We start from the raw sequence: 26,719 nt of genomic DNA, 5'->3' as shown, positions 1-26,719 counted from the left end.
ATTTTTATTATTAGTTTATTTTATTTTTTAATTATGTCTGTGTGTCCATAAGGGATATAATCATTTCCATTGTCTAAAATAAACCTTTTATCATCATAAGCCCCAAGAGCTTTCTTGTTCACCTTCTCCGTATATAATTGATGATTATAACTTCTTATCGCATTCATGGTTCCAAACTCTTCTGTCTTCAAAGTTAAACAATTAAAATAATGTTCAAAGCCTATTTCTTCTTTAATAACACATTTCTTTATTCCTTTTAACTTCTTATCACATCTTTCAATATTATGAGTATTATATTTATCAGCATAAGCCTTAGATCTCAATCCAACATATTCAGTCATTACCTTTCCTCCTAATTCATTCTTAAGCTTTCCAATAACCTTTTTATTGGTTGAGGAATACAACTTATTGTATGACTTTTAATTACTCGTGTCATACGAGTCAATATCCTCAAGCATATCTGAATAAACATCTTCTGTCTTAATTTCCAAAATAAAACTATCCGTATCCGTATAAATTAGAGAAACATTATCTTGATATGTCTTCTTCAAGTTAATATAAAGGTAATCATACATTAGTAATTTTGATAAATCAAGAACCGTCGTTCCTATATAAATAGTTTTATCCATTTCAATCTTCTCTTTTTGCAAATAAATAGCAACGACGTTCTTTGAAAACACCACTTCTCTTTGAAAACTAGGTTTATTAGTTAATTTTGATGCTTGTTTCCAAGATGTAGTAAGTTTTATGTTTTGTCTATTTCTAAGATTTTCCATCGTCTTTCCAAATACAGAATTATTTATCAATTTATAAAAGTCTTTCTCAAAATCAGTTTTTGCTTCGGTTCTCCTTTGCGTGTTAAAATCAATATACTTCGTCAACCAATGACTTTGTTTAAACTGTATAACTCTATGAATCTTCTTTTGTATCAATCCTGCTGATAAATATTGCTTTAGACTCCTTTGGTGTAAAACATAATTTTCTTTATCATATAATGTAGTAAGTAATTTTTCTGTTGATTTACCTTTTATATTAAATGATCATTGATAATTATCACTTAACCATTCTTCTTTCGGACATTCTTTAGTAGGGGCATATGGTAGATCTTTATGTTTATTATGAAGTTCTTCAGGATATTTTACATCAACCTCAAAATAATATCCAACTTTCGAATCATCCAATTCTTTTTGTGAGGATGTAATAATGTTTTGTAAAACCCCTTCATAATCTTTCTCTTCAACCCATTTGAACGCTCGATAAGGTAAAGCTTGAGACATAGCCCACCCATACAAATTATTAGCATCATAATACATCAGGTAAGAACTATCTTTCGTATCATCATAATTAGGAAGGTACTAATTATTGGCTTTAGCATATCTCTTAGAACATACTTGTGATATTCCTCCTCTTTCAGCCTCTTCTGTCATCAAAAGCATATCTACATCGTTGATTAACTCTAACTTCTGTTTCGTCATTTTTAGCATAGCACTCCAAGCCAATCCAGGAGCGGTGTAGTAGTGAACGGGGTCCAACCCGTATGATTGTTTATGAAGACAGACTGTTCTAAAAGTTTCAAAGACGTCAGCCAGTAGTAAGACGTCAGTTTTAAGATATAAATCATGATACTCTCCAAGGTTCTTTATGTTAAACGTTTTCAAAATATTTTGTGCGTGAGCATAGTCTTTATCAGTTATATGACATTTATTTAACTCGTCATAGAAATATTATTTTTGGGGAAGATGTGTCTCCTTAAATCTAAAAAATGAATCCATGTAATCATACGGGTATATCCCCTTTTGTGATAAGAGTTCACGTTCGTTTTGATTTGATACATACTCTGAAAGACATAGAAAGTTTTTTATATTTGATGCACAGGTAGATAATGGACTTGCCATAAATTTAAATGAGTCAAGAAACCTGATGTGAGCTGTAATATGCTTTGTCAAAATTATTTTTGATTGACTTAATATTATGGTTGAAGGAACTGTTTTTGTGAATGAAATGTAGTTCTGATCTGTGTTAGGAATTGCTGAAATGTCCCCGGCATCTTTGAAAGTTCATTAATAAATAGATGTGTACCATAATGGGAGTTATTGTGAAGCAAGACGGGGATGAAGTTGGGGCATTTATAATTAAGATTACACTAATTATGAGCCGGACCTCTATATTTACCGGTGAGATGACAATGATCTCTAACCTTTACATTCGTTGGATCATCCTCCAAATCAATTTTCTTATCACAAATATGACAGATGCTATTTGATTGCTCAAATTCTGTTTCTTCTTCTTTTGTTAGAGGATTCATCAGTTTATTGGTTTGTTCCATTATCAACGTTAAGAGAGCACAGTCCATTCCTAATCGTTTTATAAACTCATAAGCCGCGTCTTCCCCCCTATAAATTTCCAGTTTGTTGTATTCATCGCCAACGGATGATTTAATATACAGACTTGGCATTTAATATGGAATTTTTTTTTTTCTTGACTTGGGTTTACTTTCCGAACTCAGTATATCAATCTGGTGAGTTTCTATTACCCTTCGGTGATGTCTTTGTTGAAAGAACCATGTCACTGATTGTCTTTCGCAGCAAGAAGTCAATAACATGATTATATCACAGGTGGCGTGACAAAATGTAAGGACAGGTACATTTGACGATTGGCTTCACAATCGGGTATATGAAGGTTGTTGCGTTCTGTATTAGTATAAAACAACTGCTGCACATCTACAAAAGTTATTGCCGCTTCCTCTGGAGATGGTCCGTCAACTCGACAATGCTGTTTGTCATGGAGTGGTGGCTTTACGAAATTCTGGCATGAAACAGCGTGCTATTGCTCGGCAGTATGGCATCACTCAAGGTCAGGTGTCAAAGATCCTGAAACGAAATGCTCAGAGGGGTGTCCCTACTCCAATACCGAGGCTAGGACGTCCACGCAGAACCACAAGGAGAGATGAACGCCAGCTGCACCGGTTAGTCTGCAATGGCCGTACCAGGTCAGCTAACCGGCTTAGGGCTGAGTGGCAGCAACTGACAAATGTGTCTGTATCCAGAAGGCTAGTCAACCAACGACTGGTTCAAGCAGGCTATCTTGCCAGGCGTCCCCTGAGAAAGCCACGCCTCACCAGACAACACAGCCAGCGCCGATTGCAGTGGGCCAGAGAGCACCGTCAATGGCAGCCAGGACACTGGAATCACGTTACCTTCAGTGACGAGTCTAGATTTCTGGTCTGTCGTCAAGATGGCCGTGTCCGAGTGCGCAGACAAGTGCATGAAGCCCACAACGAAGATTGTATAGTGCCAAGAGTCCAAGCTGGAGGTGGTGAGGTGACCGTTTGGGCTGCTTTTCATGCAGGGGGCAAAACTGACCTGGTTGTTCTGAATGGAAACCTGAACCAGTTCAAGTACAGGGTCATTCTGGAAGAAACATTGCTTCCATTTGCTCGTGCAGCCTTTCGAGGAAACTTTGTCTTCCAAGATGACAATGCACCGCCTCATCATGCTCGCATGATCCAACACTTTCTTGCTGACCGTGGTGTAGAGCATATGGAGTGGCCTGCCATGTCCCCGGATATGAATCCGATAGAGAACTTGTGGACAGAATTAACGCGTCAAATCGACAACTTGGACCAGCAGCCTACCTCTGTGTGTGAATTGCAGCAGGCTATTGTCACTGCATGGCAAGCGATTCCTGTCCAAACCTTGGCAAATCTCGTGAACAGCATGCCTCAACATGTACGTGCTCTCCTGAATACTCGTGGGCGTTACACGAAGGACTGAACTGTAATTTTACTGTCCGTAATCCCAGTCATAATTTAGCTTTTGTTTTTTGTTGAAATTTTTTTTTGGCTAATGTGCAAAATAAAGAGATACTTCTGGAAAACGTACAGAAGTTTAACACAGTACTGTCCGTGAATTGAGTTCGATATCAGTTTACATCACTTTCAAGGATCAATTTATTTGCTTCGAAATGTCAAATGTGGTTTTTGTTTCTTTTAAAGGTCACATTAACAAAATCTAGAATAATTTCAACATAATTCCAATGAACTTTTGGTTCTAAGACATCTTGAAAAGTAAGTTCACCCCCACAAAAAAAATATCCCATATTAAATGCCAAGTCTGTAATAACAGAAACCGCAAGGAGTATGTTTTTGATATTTATTCGTGGTGATTCATTTGGATTTGAAGAAACGTTATCCATCTTTTCAAGAATACATTCAAAGTCGGCATATATCGCGATGCACTATAGTTGAAATCTTTGAATGATATGTTTGAACCTTCTGCCGGCATATTAATTACGGTGGCTTTATGTATGACACAGTATTGTAAGTGTTTGTCTAGTCTTTCTTGACTATTAAAGAGGTTGAGACATCGCTTACAGATGTATTTTTTAGCCTCATGTTTCTTTATTTGGGAAGAAACTAATCTTGATAAATTTTTGATGTCAGCATAATGTGAATTTTCTTCCAAATTATAATATAGAAGGTCAATATAAGTTTCATCATTTTTATAGTTATCAGAAGTTTGTAAAACCTGAACTTTGTTTTTACCCGTTAGTCCGTAAACATTAACAGACAGATTATTCATTTTCTCAAATTTAGGAATATCTTTCATGGTCATTGGAAATGGTAAACCAGTAACATTGAACTCATTTTCATATTTCTCATAATGCGATTCCCTTTCGGGATGAACTTTAACAGGATGTAAGTGTGCAAGAACAGACCATAGAAAACATTTATGATCTTTGTTTTGAATATTAATAATCGCCTTTTTAAGCGTTATATTTTTCGGTAATTCAATATAAGAAGAAGCTTTTAGGGGGTTTGATTTTAGAACATGTATATCGATAAAAAGTATTTTCGTAATAGTAAATCCACTAACCACAAGCGAATGAGCGACGTGTTCTTCTTGTTCTATAAGTTTATCATAAACATCCGTTGATAAGAACCCACGGTGTGATGCGATAAAGTAAGGTTTTGTTCTCATATAGCGTTGTATAATAAGATCCCCGTTTTCATTATCCGATTTTTCATTATCTGGTTTTTTACTATTTGTTTTTATCAATTCCATTTTTACACCCATATAAAATTTAAGGGGATTAATCTCGGCTAATGTATTCTTTACATACCTTTCAACGTCGGGTTTAACTATTTCAACCGCCTCAACTATTGATTTTGGTTCTGGGGGTGTCAATTTAAAAATCCTTATTCTAATATGACCCTTAAATGCTCCATTAGAGTCCTTGATAATGTACCGAAGCCTCCCCATGTGTTTGGGCGATTTAAGATGAGTAGGAAAGGTGCTCCTCCAGACGAACTCGCCACAAACACCACAATATTTTCTTTCTCATTCCAACACGGTTATTAAATGTGAAAAGTAAACACTCTTGTGTTTGTGGGATTGAAGGTGTCGTTTGTAATTATTTTTATAATCATGTTTACAAATATTACAATATTGTAGCGGTTACCGGAAGCATACACAATCATCTTGCACCGGCCGATGACGCAATCGGCGAGTGGTGACTTGCCTGGACTCGCCCGGACATGTCCAGACTTGCCTTTCCCGGGCGAACACTTGACTCGCATACCACGCCCCGTTGAGAGGCGTGGCTTACCTATTTGCATACCATGCCCCGCCTGAGAGGCGTGGCTTTTGTGTGTTGAACTTTGATTATAAATTGCCGTCCGTTGGATCGGCAGATTCAGTGCTTTTGAGTTCTTTGGTTTTGAGCTAAATAAATAGCTCAGTGAAACTTCGTTCCTGTGTCGTCCATTTTGTCTGGCTTTATCGTGCGAGCACAGCTCCCACAATTGGTGACCCCTTTCTAAGAACACGGCGATGGAGTCAGCTGTAGCTTTGAAGCTCCCGGGCTTCTGGGAGTCGCACGCGGCCGTTTGGTTTGCTCAAGCGGAACACCACATCCCGACCACAGGTCCACCGGTCTACGCCAGGGCTCGCCGCCTCGACCCGGCCAAACTCGCCATGGCGAAGGCGGAATTCGACGCGCTGGAGCGATTGGGCATTGTGCGGCGCTCGAATAGCGCGTGGGCCTCGCCCCTGCACATCATGCCCAAACCGGGTGGCGGATGGCGACCATGCGGCGACTACCGCCGCCTCAACGATGCCACCACCCTCGACCGATACCCGATACCACACATACAGGACTTTTCCGCCCGTTTGGTGGGGCGGGTGATCTTTTCCAAGGTCGACCTCATTCGGGACTACCACCAGGTACCCCTTCCGGCCGGCCGACGTGCCGAAGACGGCGGTAATTACACCTTTTGGTCTCTTCGAGTTCCTTCGCATGCCGTTCGGCCTTAAGAACGCGGCCCAGGCCTTCCAGCGGCTGATGCACAGCGTGCTGCGCGACCTCACCTTCCTTTTCGTCTACTTGGACGACATTCTCATTGCCAGCACTTCCCGGGCGGAGCATCTCATCCACCTGCGCACGCTTTTTGAGCGCCTCGGCCAGCACGGCCTCATCATCAATCCGGCGAAATGCCAGTTTGGCAAAAACGGCCGTCGACTTCCTGGGGCACCGCATCACGAAGCGCGGGGCCGTCCCGCTGCCTACCAAGGTGGAGGCAGTCACAAGTTTCCCGCGCCCCCGCTCCATCAAGGCCCTACAGGAATTTTTGGAGATGGTAAATTTTTACCACCGGTTCGTGCCTCACGCCGCCCAACTCATGCGCCCCCTGTATGAAGCCCTCCGGGGCAAGCCGGCCAAGCACGACGTTGCCTGGACCACAGAGATGGACGCGGCGTTCACGGGCGCTAAGCTGGCCCTCGCCAACGCGACCATGCTGGCGCACCCGGCGCTCGACGCACCCATCGCCCTCACCACGGACGCTTCCGACTACGCGGTGGGCGCCGTGCATGGACAGTGAGTGAACGGGGCTTGGCAACCGCTGGCCTTTTTCAGCCGGCAGCTTCGCCCTAACGAGCGCAAGTATAGCGCCTTCGACCGCGAGCTCCTCGGCCTTTACCTGGCTGTTCGCCACTTCTGCCATCTTTTGGAGGGCCGCCCGTTCACGGCGTTTGTGGACCACAAACCCCTGGTCTTCGCCATGGCCAAGGTTACGGAGCCGTGGTCGGCCTGCCAGCAGCGCCACCTCTCCGCCGTGTCCGAATTTACGACGGACATCCGGCACGTCGCGGGCAAGGACAACGCTGTGGCCGATTGCCTCTCCCGGTCCGGGGCGAATGCCGTCCACCTGGGTGTGGACTTCGCCCGCATGGCGGCCGACTAGACCACCGACCCCACGGTGCAAGCCCTCCGGACAGCGGACACAGGCCTTTGGTTGGCCGACGTCCCCTTCGAGGACACAGGCACAGTTCTTCTGTGTGACGTTTCCCTGGGCCAACCTCGCCCCATCGTGCCCACCGGATGGCAGCGGCACATTTTTGAGGCCCTCCACGGCCTTTCCCACCCGGGCCGGAAGGCATCGCAGAAGCTCGTGGCAGCAAAGTTCGTCTGGCACAGGCTCCGTAAAGACGTCCGCGACTGGGCCAATGCCTGTGTCACCTGCCAGCGCGCGAAGGTCCACCGGCACACCCAGGCCCCGTTGGCACCATTCGACTTGCCCGCGCGGCCCTTCGACCACGTCAATGTGGACCTGGTGCGACCCCTTCCCTCCTCACGGGGCTTCACCCACCTCCTCACGATGGTGGACAGGACCACCAGGTGGCCGGGGGCCGTCCCGCTGACATCAACAACATCCGCCGACGTGGCGCAGGCCTTCGTTGGCACTTGGATTGCCCGTTTCGGCGCGCCCTCGGACATCTCCTCCGACAGAGGCCCGCAATTCACCTCCGAGCTTTGGGGCGTGGTCGCCCAGGCCTTGGGGGTCAAGCTTCACCGCACCATGGCCTACCACCCCCAAGCCAACGGCTTGTGCGAGCGGTTCCACCGCTCGATGAAAGCCGCTCTTAGGGCCAGCCTCCAGGACGACGGTTGGGCCGACAGGCTCCCGTGAGTCCTATTGGGCCTCCGAACGGCCCCTAAAGAGGACCCCCAGGCTTCCACCACCGAGCTGGTCTACGGCCAGCCACTGCGCGTGCCGGGCGAATTCATCCCTGACGCCAACGGCCCCTGGTCCGCGGCTCGCCAACGCTCGGTCCTCCAGGAGGCCGCCAGGAGATTTGCCCCCGTGCCCACGTCCCACCACGGCTGCCCCCAACCCCACGTCCCCCCAGCACTTTGCACTGCGGATTACGTTTTTATCCGGCACGACGCACACCGGGGACCGCTCCGGCCGCCGTACCATGGACCTTTCCGGGTCCTGAGGAGGGACAGCAAGTCATTCATCGGCGGCAAGCCGGACCGCATCTCCGTGGACCGCCTCAAGCTGGCCCATTTCGACCTCGACCAACCTCCACTGTTGGCCCTTCCTCCACAACGGGGCCGTCCCCTGTCAACCAAGCCCCCCGCCCGACCATCCACCGCCACGCCACCTGCCACCCCCACACGAATCACCAGGGGTCGTTTCGGCCGGGTCATCAAGACCCCCCTCAAGCTGACTCTCCTGGTGAAAATTAATTCTGGGGGGGGCGCATGTAGCGGTTACCGGAAGCATACACAATCATCTTGCACCAGCCGATGACGCAATCGGCGAGCGGTGACTTGCCCGGACTCGCCCGGACATGTCCAGACTTGCCTTTCCCGGGCGAACACTTGACTCGCATACCACGCCCCGTTGAGAGGCGTGGCTTACCTATTTGCATACCACGCCCCGCCTGAGAGGCGTGGCTTTTGTGTGTTGAACTTTGATTATAAATTGCCGCCTGTTGGATCGGCAGATTCAGTGCTTTTGAGTTCTATGGTTTTGAGCTAAATAAATAGCTCAGTGAAACTTCGTTCCTGTGTCGTCCATTTTGTCTGGCTTTATCGTGCGAGCACAGCTCCCACAATATGTTGTTTTTGGTTTTTCTTCTTCAAGCGGAGCAATCATCTGTGAAAGTTTGGCCTTGTGTATGTTACTGTTGAGGTGTCTTTTTTAATTGCATTTATAATCATGTTCAGAAACATCACAATATGTTTGGACCATGCTTTTCTTTTAAAGAAAATTCATCTTATTATTTGTCTTCATCTCTCTATATCTAAGCAATATTTAAAAAATCACTTTTTTTTTTTTGATTTTTAATTAAAAACACACATATATATATATATACATATATATATATATATATATATACAGTATATATATATATATATATATATATATATATATATATATATATATATATATATATATATATATATATACATATATATATATATATATATCCACGATATCCATTTTTCCGTTCTCCAACCTAAAGCTTTGTCTTTAAAAACTCAACGTTTCGGCGAGCTTTAAAGACAAAGCTTTAGGTTGGAGAACGGAAAAATGGATATCGTGGATATAATTCCCAACCGCCGTTCATTACTTGATATATATATATATATATATATATATATATATAGGCACTGAGTTATGATAATTTTGATATTAAAAACAGAATTTTTGGAACACCTAAATATTCCAAACACATGGGAGTTGAATTTATTTTATTTTTTTTGTGTACAGAGTCGAGGCTCGTGAAAGAGCTAACATTTATCAAACAAACAAATCAAACAAACAAGCAAACAAAGTATATAAAAAGGGGAGCGGTCGACAAGATGGGGAGAGAAGGGGAGGAAGCACACAAACACAACAACCTCGACCAACTTGAGGTTGTTGTGTTTCGACCTCGACCTCGACCTCGACCTCGACCAATCTTGTAAGATATCAATTAAATATAAACATTCGAATGAAAACGTTAAAAAAAAAACTATGTATTGAAACACCAGAGGTATTGTCTTGGGGTATTAAACCAAGCCGGCCTGTTGGTGTGGGTAATAATAAAATTATTAGGGCATTTCCTTTCCCAATTACTATATTCAATTCATGATCATCGACACCAACCGAGGAAAGGAAAACTATGAAAAAATTTGAAGAGATTCTTACATTGGTTAAGTCCCATGTATTAAGAGAAACTAAATTTAAATATCCTCTTAACATAGTAAATATATTTTGGCGTCAGTGTGATGAGAGGGCATCTATAGGGGATTGTGCTATCACTATGTACCCAACGCTTATGACAACTGATGAAAATGATTCTCCAATAGAGATTATAACAACATTTTATAAGGATAATGTTTCTGGTGATAATATTGATGATTGTTGTATCAATCCTCAAGATTTGATGGGGGCAAACTGTAAGGTTATTTGTGCAATCGAGGTTTCTCAGATCCTGGTTGGTGAGCATGGGTTGTTCATTCGATAGAAAGTTTATGATGTTGTTGAACAAATATTTGAAAAAACACGTAAACGAATGGTTCGTAATATGTAGGGGGTGAAATTTCCTATATAGCGATGGATTGCATTGCCCATGGTAAGCCTGAGTTTTTGCGTACCCACTGTAGGAATTCCCATTCGTTGTCACAAATATTCATAAAATATTTTTAAAGCACACGGTTAAAAAATTTGGGGAAATCGTGAAAATCAGGAAAATTGACAAATCAGAAAATTTTGAAAATCAATTTTTTTATTTTTTGGAAAATCGTGAAATCTTAAAAATAAATAATTAATTGGTCACTTCCGGTTTGTGGTGGTACTTCCTGTTTTTGAGTTGAGGTCGTTTCGGTTTTGGGACAAGGGGGGGTGTGGGGAATGTGGTCTGTCCTAGAACCGACCATATACATCTACTCTCATTACATTGTGGTTGTTGCCTCCGAATAAATCCGTTCAGACCTATCCGCGACCTTCTGGTGTTAACCGGAGTCGCACGACAATATGAAACCCCGCTTAGCGCGAGTCCTCGGATATAATGAAACCAGGTACCGGTGACCAAGACCAGGTACCGGTTCTGAGAAATTTGGTTTCCGAACATTCGCTTATAACGAACCTAATTTGCAGCCCCAAGGACATTTGACCTCATTTAATTACTGACCCATGAATATAATATTTCTAGTTAGTTTATTGCGGAGATCTCTCTCTGTATGTCCACATTCTGTAGTGACGAGATGTCATGTACATGGATCTCCAAGAAGATTCTCGAGAATACGCAGATCAGATCTACTCAGTTACCGATACCGGCACGTATTTGTTTCTCATGTTCATCATCAAACAACTTCTCCCCACCGATGGTAGCTCTCACTTGCGATATCAGTCACGTGCTGTTCAAGGTTGCTTTGCTAAGTACACACAAGCTCGACATACAATGCAAGATGTCTTCCATCACTGTCACTACCTTTACAACTGCCGTCGACGACATGAAAAGCCCACGTGGATTCTTGAAGCTCAGTAATCTATAATAATAAAAGTGTCTGTGTGTGTGTGTGTGTGTGTGTGTGTGTGTGTGTGTGTGTGTGTGTGTGTGTGTGTGTGTGTGTGTGTGTGTGTGTGTGTGTCTTTTTTTGTGTGTGTGTGTGTGTCTGTGTGTGTGTGTTTCTGTGTGTGTCTGTGTCTCTGTGTGTGTGTGTCTGTGTGTGTGTGTGTGTGTGTCTCTGTGTGTGTGTGTGTGTGTGTGTGTGTGTGTGTGTGTTTGTGTGTGTGTGTGTGTGTGTGTGTGTGGTTGTCTCCTCCATAATTCAAAAACCATAAGATGTAGCAGCCCCAAACTTTGCATGCGTACTTATCAACCTCCAAGGTATTGCATGAATGAAAACTGGGTATTTGGGTGTGTTTTGTGAAGATAATTTATGCTAACAGGTTTACCTTTGGTCAGCTTGCATTCAGGTCGCTCTGCTTGGGGTCTTAATTCCGCCATTTTCTCTGCTCAACTCAAGTATGTCTTGCCTCAGAACAGATCCGTTTCTGTGCAATAAAGCTTCATATCTACAAATGGTAATGTCGCTGATCTTCATACCTACAAATCCTACAAATCTTATACCTACAAAGCATCCCATACCTACAAATCGCTGTATTTCTGTATACATCGCAATGCATATAAACGCCAATGTTTGTGCCTTTATTTGATTCCCGCAAAGCTCGGGAATCTCAACTGAACAGAATTTCACAATTTCAAGTATGGAATGGACCTCAGCTGCAGTTCCGACTTTTAAAAAGTGTTCATTTGTCTAATTTGGACATTGTGGGACACTCCAGGTATCTCAACAGTATTGTTGGAGTGCCTAAGCTGCTTGGCGAGCGCTCTACAAGCAGCTTGGTAATGGAACACCCCGCTAGATGGAACACCCCTGCACTTTTTATTCAAACTCGGAAAACATTACAGAGAAATGATTATGCAAATCTGCTTGTGATAATTATTGTTCTTCAAACTCAAAGTATTGTCCTGTCCGTAGCCGATAAAGACCGGTCTCGGACGGATTGCCGATCGAGCTTAACACTCCTAGGCGTTCAGTCAAAATATAGCGGAGTTAATACGCGCGTGGGGGAGGGTGAAGAGCTTACCTTCACGGGTCCCATCAGACGTCTTCGAACCTGTGATAATTAATGCCAACCTGACACAGATTTAAAATGTACAAAAATACCGGCTTTGTTGAAGAAATGCTGGCGAACAAGGAATGCACGATAAAATAAGATTCCTAAATGGAGCGCTCCCACAGGGACCCGTATACACACAAAGGTGAAAATAAAGCATGTTTGTTTTTCCTTGTATTAAAGTGTGTAAAGCGTGTCCTGAACCCCCTCAGGAATCGTCAAAGCCCCTGCGTCCTTGGCAGGACAGCACAGGCCTCCGTGCACAGTTCTCTCGCGGGTAACGCAGGCCTCGGTCCACAGTCTGTGCATGGGAAACCACAGGCCTCGGTCCGCAGTTCTCTTCTCCTCATGATCACGATGATGATTTTGGAACACGACCGTTCACCACCAAACCCCACATCCAAGAGCTCGTAAACTTCGACCGTTCGGTGAGACTGTCCCACCGCGAGAGAGCGTATCGGCACCCGTGCACTTTCAGATCCAGAAGCCGAGAGAGAAAATGTCGGCCCTCCAACTCCTTTGTACTAAAGGCTCTGACGTCATCCGATGCCACCCGTGCCTGCTCCTATCACCCAGTCCCTCTCTTCATTGCTCTACAATCCTCACCAATCACTGCTCTCCGGGGCGTGGCCTCCCGGACCTGCCTGCTTGATGTTATCACCCGTTGGTGGTATCATCGTTGGTCTCAAAGTCGTGTTTCCGGTTAGCTTTTATTTAGTGTCTTTTAATGCGCTATTGCCTGGCTTTGTGTGTGTGCTGCATTGTCATAAGGAACATAGGGTAAACAAGCATTCTGAGTATTGCGCTGCAATACATGTCCCCTGCCGGCAGTCTGTCGTCCGGAAAACTGTTGGGGAAATTACCAATGGTTATTTACCCACAGGTTCTGAATCGTTCCCAATCGCTAATTACCTCAGGACGGGCTCACCTGTGATTCGCACTCGGGACTTCGATTTATACACCTTGCAGACAGGTCAGCAGAAGCATGAGAAAATAAGTTGTTGATAAAGAACCTTTCGAGTCGCTAAATATCAGTAATTTATTATATTTTCTCCGGTTCACAATCAATGATCAATGTGTAAATATATGTTGCTCGGCTTGGCTCTGCCCCTCCCGAAAGCGCGCGCTGTGTCGTGCTTTTGACATTCGCAGACGAGGCTGAGGGTGCGCCGTGCGGCTTGAGGAGAACTCTAGAATAAACAAGAGATATCCATTTAAAAATATATATATTTTCGTTTAATTAACGATATCTGCCAAACCACGTGACCTATCGCAAATTCCAAAAGAACATTTTAGTAGACCAACATGGTGAACAGATCTGTGAAGTTTCCCCTCGATTGGATCAAAAATGAGGGAGGAGCTCGGTTTTAAAGGTTCATGCTTATAAACGTCATAACTCTGAAACCATGTGATGCATGACGTCATGCTCAATGACTTTTTTGTTCGTCATGGGTATGCGATTCTGCCTGCAAAGTCTGGTCTCTATATGTTCAGCCGTTGCAGAGAAAAAGGGGTCTTCGTGTTTTCACGAAAAACAATATGGCGGCCGAACCACGTGACCTGTGACGTCATAATTACCATTAAACTATTCTACAGACCGAGTCCCCCCTACGGTGAAAATTTGATCTCAATCGGTCCTATTATTGCAGAGAAAATCTTTTTTATAGGAAATTAAAACTTAAAATGGCACTGAGTTAAGGATCATCAGAATTATCAGAATTCCCAAAGTTCAAAGTGCCATAACTTTGTCAAAAATGATCCAAACGTCGTGAAGTTCGAACTTTATCTGTAACTTATCATGAGGAAACGATGTGCCAAGATTGAAATCATTAGCGTTAAGAGTTTAGAAAAAAGTCCGGAAAACTGTTCTTTGCATGACGGACTGACAGATTGACTGACAGACTGACAGACTGACTGACAGACTGATGGACTGACGGACTGACGGACTGTCAGACAGAGGGACGGCATGCAAACCTATAGTCCCCTTCGGTGTACACCTGTAGGGGACTAATAACAGGCAATTACATACAGGGAATTCCTTACCCATAATCCCTAACTAATTAACATAACCCCACCCCTCTCATGGGGATACTTATTCACTTACACGACATATGGTCTACCTGATCCCTACTTATGTACATGGGGGTTCTTCTTCCTCACGACAGTCGGAGCACACTACCAATACAATTCTACCTGTACTAAGGTATTGCATTGCCTACCCTCCACAAACAAAATAGTATTACACTGAAACTCAGCCATGATAGTTCTTCTTCTTCCAGAGAAACAGCATGAAAAAGCACTATCCCTTATTCGTCTTCATCTTCAAAGCATGATGGAGAAACTCAGCTCTCATGAGATTGCCAAAACATCAACATAAAAAATATATATTCCCTGTGTTATTCCCTGTATTCATGTGGTGCCTTGGGCGTTGCCTCACCTGCTAAAAATCTTTTATTCCCCTCCCCCCCCCCCCCTTTTTTTATGCCATCTGCTTTCATTATATTAATATGGTTATATATTTTAATATGGTTATATATTAATATGGTTATATTAATATACCTATAAACTAGAACGACACTCTTCGACGTCACGACGTCGACCGATATGCCTCCGCCCACATTCTTACATCATTATAATACTTGTACCAAGTTTGATTTAAATCGATTCAGCTGTTCTCAAGTTATCACATTTTTACCTGACATAACCTCTTACCTTTGACCTATTGGCCCCGAAATTTCATCAGTTAATCTTTACCTCAACATACATATCTGTACCAAGTTTGAATTAGATCCCTTTAGCCATTCCCGAGTATAGACCTATTAGGACTTTGACCTTTGACCTCTTGACCCCAAAATCTAATCAGTTCATCTTTACATCATTATACACACCTGCACCAAGTTTGACTAAGATGCCTTCAGCCATTCTCAAGTTATTGCGGTAACGAAAACCTATGATGGACGGACGGACAACTTGAAAACATAATGCCTCTGGTGACTTCGTCGGTGGAGGCATAAAAATATACATGTAAAAAAAAACAGAAAAAACATCGAGTGCTTAAGCCACTTGGCTTCCATGGTGATATGGTGGCTCGCTACTCCATAGGGACATCCCAGGAATTAGAAGGCAAAATAAATTATAGGATTAAAACAACGAGACAAGCGTGATGTCTCAGAGGCATGCACACTCACTTTAAGAGCACGGTCTTCCTTTGCCTGCATGGTCTGGCCTGGGTTTGAATCCCGACCCAGCTACAAACTGTCATCCCAGTGTTTCACAGGCAGGGTGATTCATCAGTGTATGTGCCGTCCCATTAAACTGGGCATCAGATCTGCCGGATTTTTAATAGCTGCCTTTATCCCCTCCTCATTCTTCCCTCCCCTTCCTCATCATCTCCTCCTCGCTTTCCCACCCCTCTTCCCTCCTCCTCTCTCCCCTCCAGATCCACCCCCCTCTTGTTCCTCCCTCTCTCCCACTCCCCTCCTCGCACCACCCCTCCCTCCTGGAGTATTAGTGACATGTGGTGAGGCTTCGCTCTCCTCCCACCTCCTTTCTCCATCTCCTCTCTCTCTCCCTCTCTCTCTCTCTCCCCCACCCCTCTCTCTCCCCACCGCTCTCTCGCCTCCCACTCCTGTCTCTCCCTCACCTCTCTCACCTCCCCCTTTTCCTCCACTGGTCGAGGGGTCAACACACACCACCTCAGTCTCATCTTGACCAGTGACATTACCAGTCTCTGCACTGGCCGAGGCACCAGCACACACGACCTCAGTCTCGTCTTGAGCATTGACATTATGGTCTCTCCACTCGTCGAGGGGTCATCGCGCATGACCTCAGTCTCATCTTGAGCAGTGACATTACCGGTCTCGCCACTGGTTGAGGGGTCAACACACACCACCTCAGTCTCATCTTGAGCAGTGACATTACCGGTCTCTGCACTGTCTGAGGCACCAGCACACACGACCTCAGTCTAGTCTTGAGCAGTGATATTACCGGTCTCTGCATTGGCCGAGGCACCGGCAAGCAAGACCTCAGTCTCGTCTTGAGTGGTGACATTACCAGTCTCTGCACTGGCCGAGGCACCAGCACGCAAGACCTCAGTCTCGTCTTGAGCGGTGACATTATGGTCTCTCCACTCATCGAGGGGTCATCGCGCATGACCTCAGTCTCATCTTGAGCAGTGACATTACCGGTCTCTGCACTGGCCAAGGCACCGGCACGCAAGACCTCAGTCTCATCTTGAGTGGTGACATTACCAGTCTCTGCACTGGCCGAGGCACCAGCACGCACGACCTCAGTCTCGTCTTGAGCGGTGACATTATGGTCTCTCCACTCGTCGAGGAGTCAACGCACATGACCTCAGTCTCATCTTGAGCAGTGACATTACCGGTCTCTGCACTGTCCGAGGCACCAGCACACACGACCTCAGTCTCATCTTGAGCGGTGACATTATGGTCTCTCCACTGGTCGAGGGGTCAATGCGCACGACCTCAGTCTCATCTTGAGCAGTGACATTACCGGTCTCTGCACTGTCTGAGGCACCAGCACACACGACCTCAGTCTAGGCTTGAGCAGTGATATTACCGGTCTCCGCACTGGCCGAGGCACCAGCACGCAAGACCTCAGTCTCATCTTGAGCAGTGACATTACCGGTCTCTGCACTGGCTGAGGCACCAGCGTGCATGACCTCATTCTCATCTTGAGCAGTGCCATTACCGGTCCCTCCACTGGTCGAGATGTCAACGCGCACAACCTGTCTCATCTTGAGCAGTGGCATTACCGGTCTTTCCACTGGTTGATGGGTCAACACACACCACATCAGTCTCATCTTGAGCAGTGTCATTGCCGATCTCTGCACTGGCTGAGGCACCAGCACGCAAGACCTCAGTCTCATCTTGAGCAGTGACATTACCGGTCTCTGCACTGGCTGAGGCACCAGCATGCATGACCTCATCTCATCTTGAGCAGTGCCATTACCGGTCCCTCCACTGGTCAAGGGGTCAACGCGCACAACCTGTCTCATCTTGAGCATTGACATTATGGTCTATCCACTGGTCGAGGGGTCAACGCACACGACCTCAGTCTCATCTTGAGCAGTGACATTACCAGTCACTCCACTGGTCGAGGGGTCAACGTGCACTTCCTCAGTCTCATCTTGAGCACTGACATTACCTGTTGAGGGGTCAACACACACCACCTCAGTCTCATCTTGAGCAGTGACATTACTGGTCTATGCACTGGCAGAGGCAACAGCACGCACGACCTCAGTCTAGTCTTGAGCAGTAACAATACCGGTCTCTGCACTGGACGAGGCACCAGCACGCACGACCTCAGTCTTGTATTGATCAGTGACATTATGGTCTCTCCACTGGCCGAGGGGTCAAGCCGCACGAGATAAGTCTCATATTGGGCAGTGACATTACCAGTCTCTCCACTGGTCGAGGGGTCAACAAACACCACCTCAGTCTCATCTTCAACAATGATATTACCTGTCTCTGCACTGGCAGATGCACCAGCACGCACGACCTCAGTCTAGTCTTGAGTAGTGGGATTATGGTCTTTCCACTGGTCGAGGGGTCAATGTGCACAAACTCATTCTCATCTTGAGCAGTGACATTACCAGTCTCTCCACTGGTCGAGGGGTCAACACACACGACCTCAGTATCATATTTAGCAGTGACATTACCGGTCTCTGTACTGGCCGAGGCACTAGCACGCATGACCTCAGTCTAGTCTTGAGCGGTGACATTACCGGTCTCTGCACTGGCCGAGGCACCAGCACGCACGACCTCAGTCTCAAGGTTGTTTTAATGCAACTGCCTTACCACAGGGATCAGAGTACAGGTGAATTGGTAAGATAACTGAAGACGAGATGGGATGAATCTGTGCATAAAAGAGAGAGTAGGATTCTGTGCAAGGCTGAATTGATATCAGGCATGGTAGATGTAGGAGACCAGTCCTGAAGCGCAATGGCTGATTGTAGTCCCTGCCAGTTTGCCCGATTGAACTGTCAGACTCGCCGACACAGAGGCTGCACTCTGGGAATGGCCAGAGTGATGTTAACCTTCACAAGCACATGATCAGATGAGCTACTTGGAGTAGAGGACAAGCAAGATACATTAGTGGGGAAGTTGGTCATCACCAAATCCAGATGGGAAGATTTTCTATTGGGAGAGATCTGGGTGGGAAGATTCACGGATTGAGTCAGTCCAATGGAGTCACAGAAGTTATTCGCATGAGTGCCATGGCTGGTGAGAGAGGTACCTCTACCCAGCCAAGTAGCATGGCGGCAATTGAAGTCACCACATAAGAGGAAGGGAGAGTTGCGATGAGTTATTACAAGTTGGTCCATTGTTGTGTTGGAGAGCGATGTAGCTGGAGCCATCACTGTTGACAGGACGGTACAACACACGGAAAGGTGGGCGTGGAGGGGAAGTCGCAGCCAGAGGTACTCCTGGGGTTTGGGAGGTGTAATGTCAGTACACCAAGAGTGAGAAGTGGTGTTTTTGATGTACAGCGAAACTCCGCTCCAGGAAGGGGTTCAGGTCGATCAAACCAGAGGAGACAATAGCCAGGGAGAGACACTAAGGAGTTGGGGACATCCGGTGGGAGGAAGGATTCTGTTAAACAGACAATGTGAGGTTTATCGATGGCAGCCTGGATTGATAGATATGGCAAGTTGGAATGAGGGCCCCTGATGTTAGTTTGAGGTCCACACAGTTATGGACAGGGGGAGAGGAGCTGCAGATAGGATGTAGGGAAGGGGAAGGAGAGGGAGTTGGGCAGAATGAAGCCGGGGGGGGGGGGGGGGTGTTGGGAGAGGGACGACTGAGGGGAAGCCGAGAGTTGACAGGACAAGGTGGAGGTTGAGAGGGGGCAGGACGAGGGTTGAGCAAATGGAGGGGATGGTTCTTAAATGGAGGGGGTTCACACCATGAATGGATGTGAAGGGGAATATTTGTTTCGCATGTATACAGCCTTTGCAAAATTGCCGCCTCAGGGTTTCCAGACTGGATAACCTGCGATAGACTTCCTGTTCCTGGGTGGGGTGGTGGTGAGAAAGTTTTTGGTTGAAGGCATGGAGGAAAATTTGGCTGTAAATCAGAGGTTGGATGAACTAAGCGTTTGAGTGAAGTTTTGGGAAATAAGCTTTGACAGAGAAAAGGAAGATATTTTGATGATGAAGAAGAAGAATGAACTATTAAAGGATTGTTCGTGATGGAATAATAAGCAGAGCGAGGCATTTTAGGATACATTTTGGAAGCGGTTTTAATGTTGTGAAGAGATTTTAAGGAAGAGAAATGTTTTATTCAGTTTGAGCATATTGCGAAGAAGTGATAGGAAAATGAGATTGGAGTTTGGCCTTTTTCCGATGTTGTTGTTGGTTGTTGGGTTTTTTCCCCCCAGTGTTCATTCCTGTTTTTTTCCAGCAAAGGAGGAGAGATATCCTATTAGAATTTCAGAGGGAGGAGGGGAAATGGATTGAGCTGAGGGTTCAGTATTAACAATAAATGGAGTACAAGGAGCGAAAGAACAGAGGGCAAGCATACACGACTATGCCTTCAGCAGGTAGACCCCAACTTAATCCGGGAGACAAATGGAACGATTCAACACAGCAGGACACAGTTTGGGACAGAAAAACTGACAAAACATATGAACAGCAAAACAGGAGTAAAAACGTAAGAGGAAAACACAACGTAAAGAGTCAGGGAAACTTAGCTAAGAAGAACTGGTAGGAGAGAGGGCCGAACAGTCATCCATGTGCGCCTATCCGCGATCCAGAAGGTCTTTAATACATCAATTTAACGCAATCAAGTAATTAATCTACAATTCTGAAAATACTATGAAACAAAGAGCAGTATTTATTCAGGAGATGAATTGCACACACCGACTGGTGGAAAGAACATGAAAGTTGGCTTTCTTTCAAGTTGTTCATTCTTTAGAGTTGTTTATAAAAACCATTTCCATTACCCGGAAGTGTAAGAATTAAATTGAATCCAATTTGCTTTCTGTTGACCCTCTTGCTTTACCCTAGATGGCTGTGATTGGCCAGTCTATGGCTGATCAGGCGACTGACCTTCATACCAGTCGTGCAGATTCGTCTCGCAAACCCTCCACCAATGGCAACTAGGGGTGATTGGTTGCCATGACCAAGGTTGATGCAATGTCACGTTCTGAGTGGCATGCCGAAGCTACGACTTGTGCCAACACGTAACAGGCCGTGTTGTGGAGAGTCTGGATGGTGCCAGCCGGGACCGTGACTACCTGCTTTAGGTGCTGTGATGACATGGTGCCGGAGTTCCCACATGTCCCTTGTGGCTGTATATTTGTACACTTGTTTTATGCACTGTGAAGTGGAAAATTAATATATAGCATGCACATTTTCACACCATATCGGAAGGCACACTCGAGTTTGAGAGGCACCATTTTCACGCCTGTTTGAAAGGCAGACGTTTTTAATACACTCGCCGTTTCACGGACTTTTATAAAATAAATATTTTTTGCACCAATTTACTGTAGTTTGTTTGCCAAAAAAAAACCACCTCAGTGTTGTTTTGCACAAAGGAGGTGTAATCGGTTGCCTTGTTTCAAGGAGGTACAGCAAGCTGCCTTGTTGTTTACGATATGTGCCATTATTAAAGGACTTGAGTGTAATACTGTGCTCAGATTTAGACTTCATGACCGACACTGACCTGGACAAACCCTCCATGTGATGCATTCTGATCGGGAACAGTCACCTGTACGTCACAACATTATTTTGAAGATAAAAAAACATCTTATTAACACTTATCATCTTTATTACAATCAAACAGTAAAGCAAACTTATTAACACTTATCATCTTTATTACAATCAAACAGTAAAGCAAACTTATTAACACTTATCATCTTTATTACAATCAAGCAGCAAAGCAAACTTATTAACACTTATCATCTTTATTACAATCAAACAGCAACGCAAACTTATTAACACTTGTCATCTTTATTACAATCAAACAGCAAAGCAAACTTATTAACACTTATCATCTTTATTACAATCAAACAGCAACGCAAACTTATTAACACTTATCATCTTTATTACAATCAAACAGCAACGCAAACTTATTAACACTTGTCATCTTTATTACAATCAAACAGCAAAGCAAACTTATTAACACTTATCATCTTTATTACAATCAAACAGCAACGCAAACTTATTAACACTTATCATCTTTATTACAATCAAGCAGCAATGCAAACTTATTAACACTTGTCATCTTTATTACAATCAAACAGCAAAGCAAACTTATTAACACTTATCATCTTTATTACAATCAAACAGTAAAGCAAACTTATTAACACTTATCATCTTTATTACAATCAAACAGCAAAGCAAACTTATTAACACTTATCATCTTTATTACAATCAAACAGCAAAGCAAGCTTATTAACACTTATCATCTTTATTACAATCAAGCAGCAAAGCAAACTTATTAACACTTATCATCTTTATTACAATCAAGCAGCAATGCAAACTTATTAACACTTGTCATCTTTATTACAATCAAACAGCAAAGCAAACTTATTAACACTTATCATCTTTATTACAATCAAACAGTAAAGCAAACTTATTAACACTTATCATGTTTATTACAATCAAGCAGCAACGCAAACTTATTAACACTCATCATGTTTATTACAATCAAACAGCAAAGCAAACTTATTAACACTTATCATCTTTATTACAATCAAGCAGCAACGCAAACTTATTAACACTTATCATCTTTATTACAATCAAGCAGCAAAGCAAACTTATTAACACTTATCATCTTTATTACAATCAAACAGTAAAGCAAACTTATTAACACTTATCATCTTTATTACAATCAAACAGCAAAGCAAACTTATTAACACTTATCATCTTTATTACAATCAAACAGTAAAGCAAACTTATTAACACTTATCATCTTTATTACAATCAAGCAGCAAAGCAAACTTATTAACACTTATCATCTTTATTACAATCAAACAGTAAAGCAAACTTATTAACACTTATCATGTTTATTACAATCAAGCAGCAATGCAAACTTATTAACACTCATCATGTTTATTACAATCAAACAGCAAAGCAAACTTATTAACACTTATCATCTTTATTACAATCAAGCAGCAATGCAAACTTATTAACACTTATCATCTTTATTACAATCAAGCAGCAAAGCAAACTTATTAACACTTATCATCTTTATTACAATCAAACAGTAAAGCAAACTTATTAACACTTATCATGTTTATTACAATCAAACAGCAAAGCAAACTTATTAACACTTATCATCTTTATTACAATCAAACAGTAAAGCAAACTTATTAACACTTATCATCTTTATTACAATCAAGCAGCAAAGCAAACTTATTAACACTTATCATCCTTATTACAATCAAACAGCAAAGCAAACTTATTAACACTTATCATGTTTATTACAATCAAACAGCAAAGCAAACTTATTAACACTTATCATCTTTATTACAATCAAACAGCAAAGCAAACTTATTAACACTTATCATCTTTATTACAATCAAGCAGCAAAGCAAACTTATTAACACTTATCATGTTTATTACAATCAAACAGCAAAGCAAACTTATTAACACTTATCATCTTTATTACAATCAAACAGTAAAGCAAACTTATTAACACTTATCATGTTTATTACAATCAAACAGCAAAGCAAACTTATTAACACTTATCATCTTTATTACAATCAAACAGCAAAGCAAATTTATTAACACTTATCATGTTTATTACAATCAAACAGCAAAGCAAACTTATTAACACTTATCATCTTTATTACAATCAAACAGTAAAGCAAACTTATTAACACTTATCATGTTTATTACAATCAAGCAGCAAAGCAAACTTATTAACACTTATCATGTTTATTACAATCAAACAGCAAAGCAAACTTATTAAAACTTATTATCTTTATTACAATCAAGCAGCAAAGCAAACTTATTAACACTTATCATGTTTATTACAATCAAACAGCAAAGCAAACTTATTAACACTTATCATCTTTATTACAATCAAACAGCAAAGCAAACTTATTAACACTTATCATCTTTATTACCATCAAACAGCACAGCAAACTTATTAACACTTATTATCTTTATTACAATCAAACAGCAAAGCAAACTTATTAACACTTATCATCTTTATTACAATCAAACAGCAAAGCAAACTTATTAACACTTATCATGTTTATTACAATCAAACAGCAAAGCAAACTTATTAACACTTATCATGTTTATTACAATCAAACAGCAAAGCAAACTTATTAACACTTATTATCTTTATTACAATCAAACAGCAAAGCAAACTTATTAACACTTATCATCTTTATTACAATCAAACAGCAAAGCAAACTTATTAACACTTATCATTTTTATTACAATCAAACAGCAAAGCAAACTTATTAACACTTATCATCTTTATTACAATCAAACAGCAAAGCAAGCTTATTAACACTTATCATCTTTATTACAATCAAACAGCAAAGCAAGCTTATTAACACTTATCATCTTTATTACAATCAAACAGCAAAGCAAGCTTATTAACACTTATCATCTTTATTACAATCAAACAGCAAAGCAAGCTTATTAACACTTATCATCTTTATTACAATCAAACAGTAAAGCAAACTTATTAACACTTATCATGTTTATTACAATCAAGCAGCAAAGCAAACTTATTAACACTTATCATGTTTATTACAATCAAACAGCAAAGCAAACTTATTAACACTTATTATCTTTATTACAATCAAACAGCAAAGCAAACTTATTAACACTTATCATGTTTATTACAATCAAGCAGCAAAGCAAACTTATTAACACTTATCATCTTTATTACAATCAAACAGTAAAGCAAACTTATTAACACTTATCATGTTTATTACAATCAAGCAGCAATGCAAACTTATTAACACTCATCATGTTTATTACAATCAAACAGCAAAGCAAACTTATTAACACTTATCATCTTTATTACAATCAAGCAGCAATGCAAACTTATTAACACTTATCATCTTTATTACAATCAAGCAGCAAAGCAAACTTATTAACACTTATCATCTTTATTACAATCAAACAGTAAAGCAAACTTATTAACACTTATCATGTTTATTACAATCAAACAGCAAAGCAAACTTATTAACACTTATCATCTTTATTACAATCAAACAGTAAAGCAAACTTATTAACACTTATCATCTTTATTACAATCAAGCAGCAAAGCAAACTTATTAACACTTATCATCCTTATTACAATCAAACAGCAAAGCAAACTTATTAACACTTATCATGTTTATTACAATCAAACAGCAAAGCAAACTTATTAACACTTATCATCTTTATTACAATCAAACAGCAAAGCAAACTTATTAACACTTATCATCTTTATTACAATCAAGCAGCAAAGCAAACTTATTAACACTTATCATGTTTATTACAATCAAACAGCAAAGCAAACTTATTAACACTTATCATCTTTATTACAATCAAACAGTAAAGCAAACTTATTAACACTTATCATGTTTATTACAATCAAACAGCAAAGCAAACTTATTAACACTTATCATCTTTATTACAATCAAACAGCAAAGCAAATTTATTAACACTTATCATGTTTATTACAATCAAACAGCAAAGCAAACTTATTAACACTTATCATGTTTATTACAATCAAACAGTAAAGCAAACTTATTAACACTTATCATGTTTATTACAATCAAGCAGCAAAGCAAACTTATTAACACTTATCATGTTTATTACAATCAAACAGCAAAGCAAACTTATTAAAACTTATTATCTTTATTACAATCAAACAGCAAAGCAAACTTATTAACACTTATCATGTTTATTACAATCAAACAGCAAAGCAAACTTATTAACACTTATCATCTTTATTACAATCAAACAGCAAAGCAAACTTATTAACACTTATCATCTTTATTACCATCAAACAGCAAAGCAAACTTATTAACACTTATTATCTTTATTACAATCAAACAGCAAAGCAAACTTATTAACACTTATCATCTGTATTACAATCAAACAGCAAAGCAAACTTATTAACACTTATCATGTTTATTACAATCAAACAGCAAAGCAAACTTATTAACACTTATCATGTTTATTACAATCAAACAGCAAAGCAAACTTATTAACACTTATTATCTTTATTACAATCAAACAGCAAAGCAAACTTATTAACACTTATCATCTTTATTACAATCAAACAGCAAAGCAAACTTATTAACACTTATCATCTTTATTACAATCAAACAGCAAAGCAAACTTATTAACACTTATCATCTTTATTACAATCAAACAGCAAAGCAAGCTTATTAACACTTATCATCGTTATTACAATCAAACAGCAAAGCAAGCTTATTAACACTTATCATCTTTATTACAATCAAACAGCAAAGCAAGCTTATTAACACTTATCATCTTTATTACAATCAAACAGTAAAGCAAACTTATTAACACTTATCATGTTTATTACAATCAAGCAGCAAAGCAAACTTATTAACACTTATCATGTTTATTACAATCAAACAGCAAAGCAAACTTATTAACACTTATTATCTTTATTACAATCAAACAGCAAAGCAAACTTATTAACACTTATCATGTTTATTACAATCAAATAGCAAAGCAAACTTATTAACACTTATCATGTTTATTACAATCAAACAGCAAAGCAAACTTATTAACACTTATTATCTTTATTACAATCAAACAGCAAAGCAAACTTATTAACACTTATCATCTTTATTACAATCAAACAGCAAAGCAAACTTATTAACACTTATCATCTTTATTACAATCAAACAGCAAAGCAAGCTTATTAACACTTATCATCTTTATTACAATCAAACAGCAAAGCAAGCTTATTAACACTTATCATCTTTATTACAATCAAACAGCAAAGCAAACTTATTAACACTTATCATGTTTATTACAATCAAACAGCAAAGCAAGCTTATTAACACTTATCATCTTTATTACAATCAAACAGCAAAGCAAACTTATTAACACTTATCATCTTTATTACAATCAAACAGCAAAGCAAACTTATTAACACTTATCATGTTTATTACAATCAAACAGCAAAGCAAGCTTATTAACACTTATCATCTTTATTACAATCAAACAGCAAAGCAAGCTTATTAACACTTATCATCTTTATTACAATCAAACAGCAAAGCAAGCTTATTAACACTTAT

The 26,719-nt window shown here is 41.4% G+C and overlaps 1 protein-coding gene across 3 annotated transcripts in view; it reads left to right on the top strand.

Annotated features, from left to right (window-relative positions):
• LOC137426610 (serum response factor-like) overlaps positions 1-21,107 on the top strand; it is a 163,517-nt gene extending 142,410 nt beyond the window's left edge. For 2 of the 3 annotated variants that reach the window (XM_078779235.1, XM_078779241.1), the window contains one exon: positions 20,490-21,107. In XM_078779235.1, the coding sequence (XP_078635361.1) occupies positions 20,490-20,585 (96 nt within the window). In that variant the 3' untranslated portion in view covers positions 20,586-21,107. Of the gene's footprint in view, positions 1-11,744; positions 11,860-20,489 lie in introns of those variants that run through there. The other variant, XM_078779237.1, reaches the window with a different exon arrangement.
• Positions 21,108-26,719: the final 5,612 nt, after the last annotated feature.

This window comes from Myxine glutinosa, chromosome 5 (genome assembly GCF_964187855.1).
Source record: "Myxine glutinosa chromosome 5, kmMyxGlut1.1, whole genome shotgun sequence".
Taxonomy (NCBI): Eukaryota; Metazoa; Chordata; class Myxini; order Myxiniformes; family Myxinidae; genus Myxine; species Myxine glutinosa.
The sequence above is the reverse complement of the archived record's forward strand: the minus strand, read 5'-3'. Positions and strand labels throughout refer to the sequence as shown.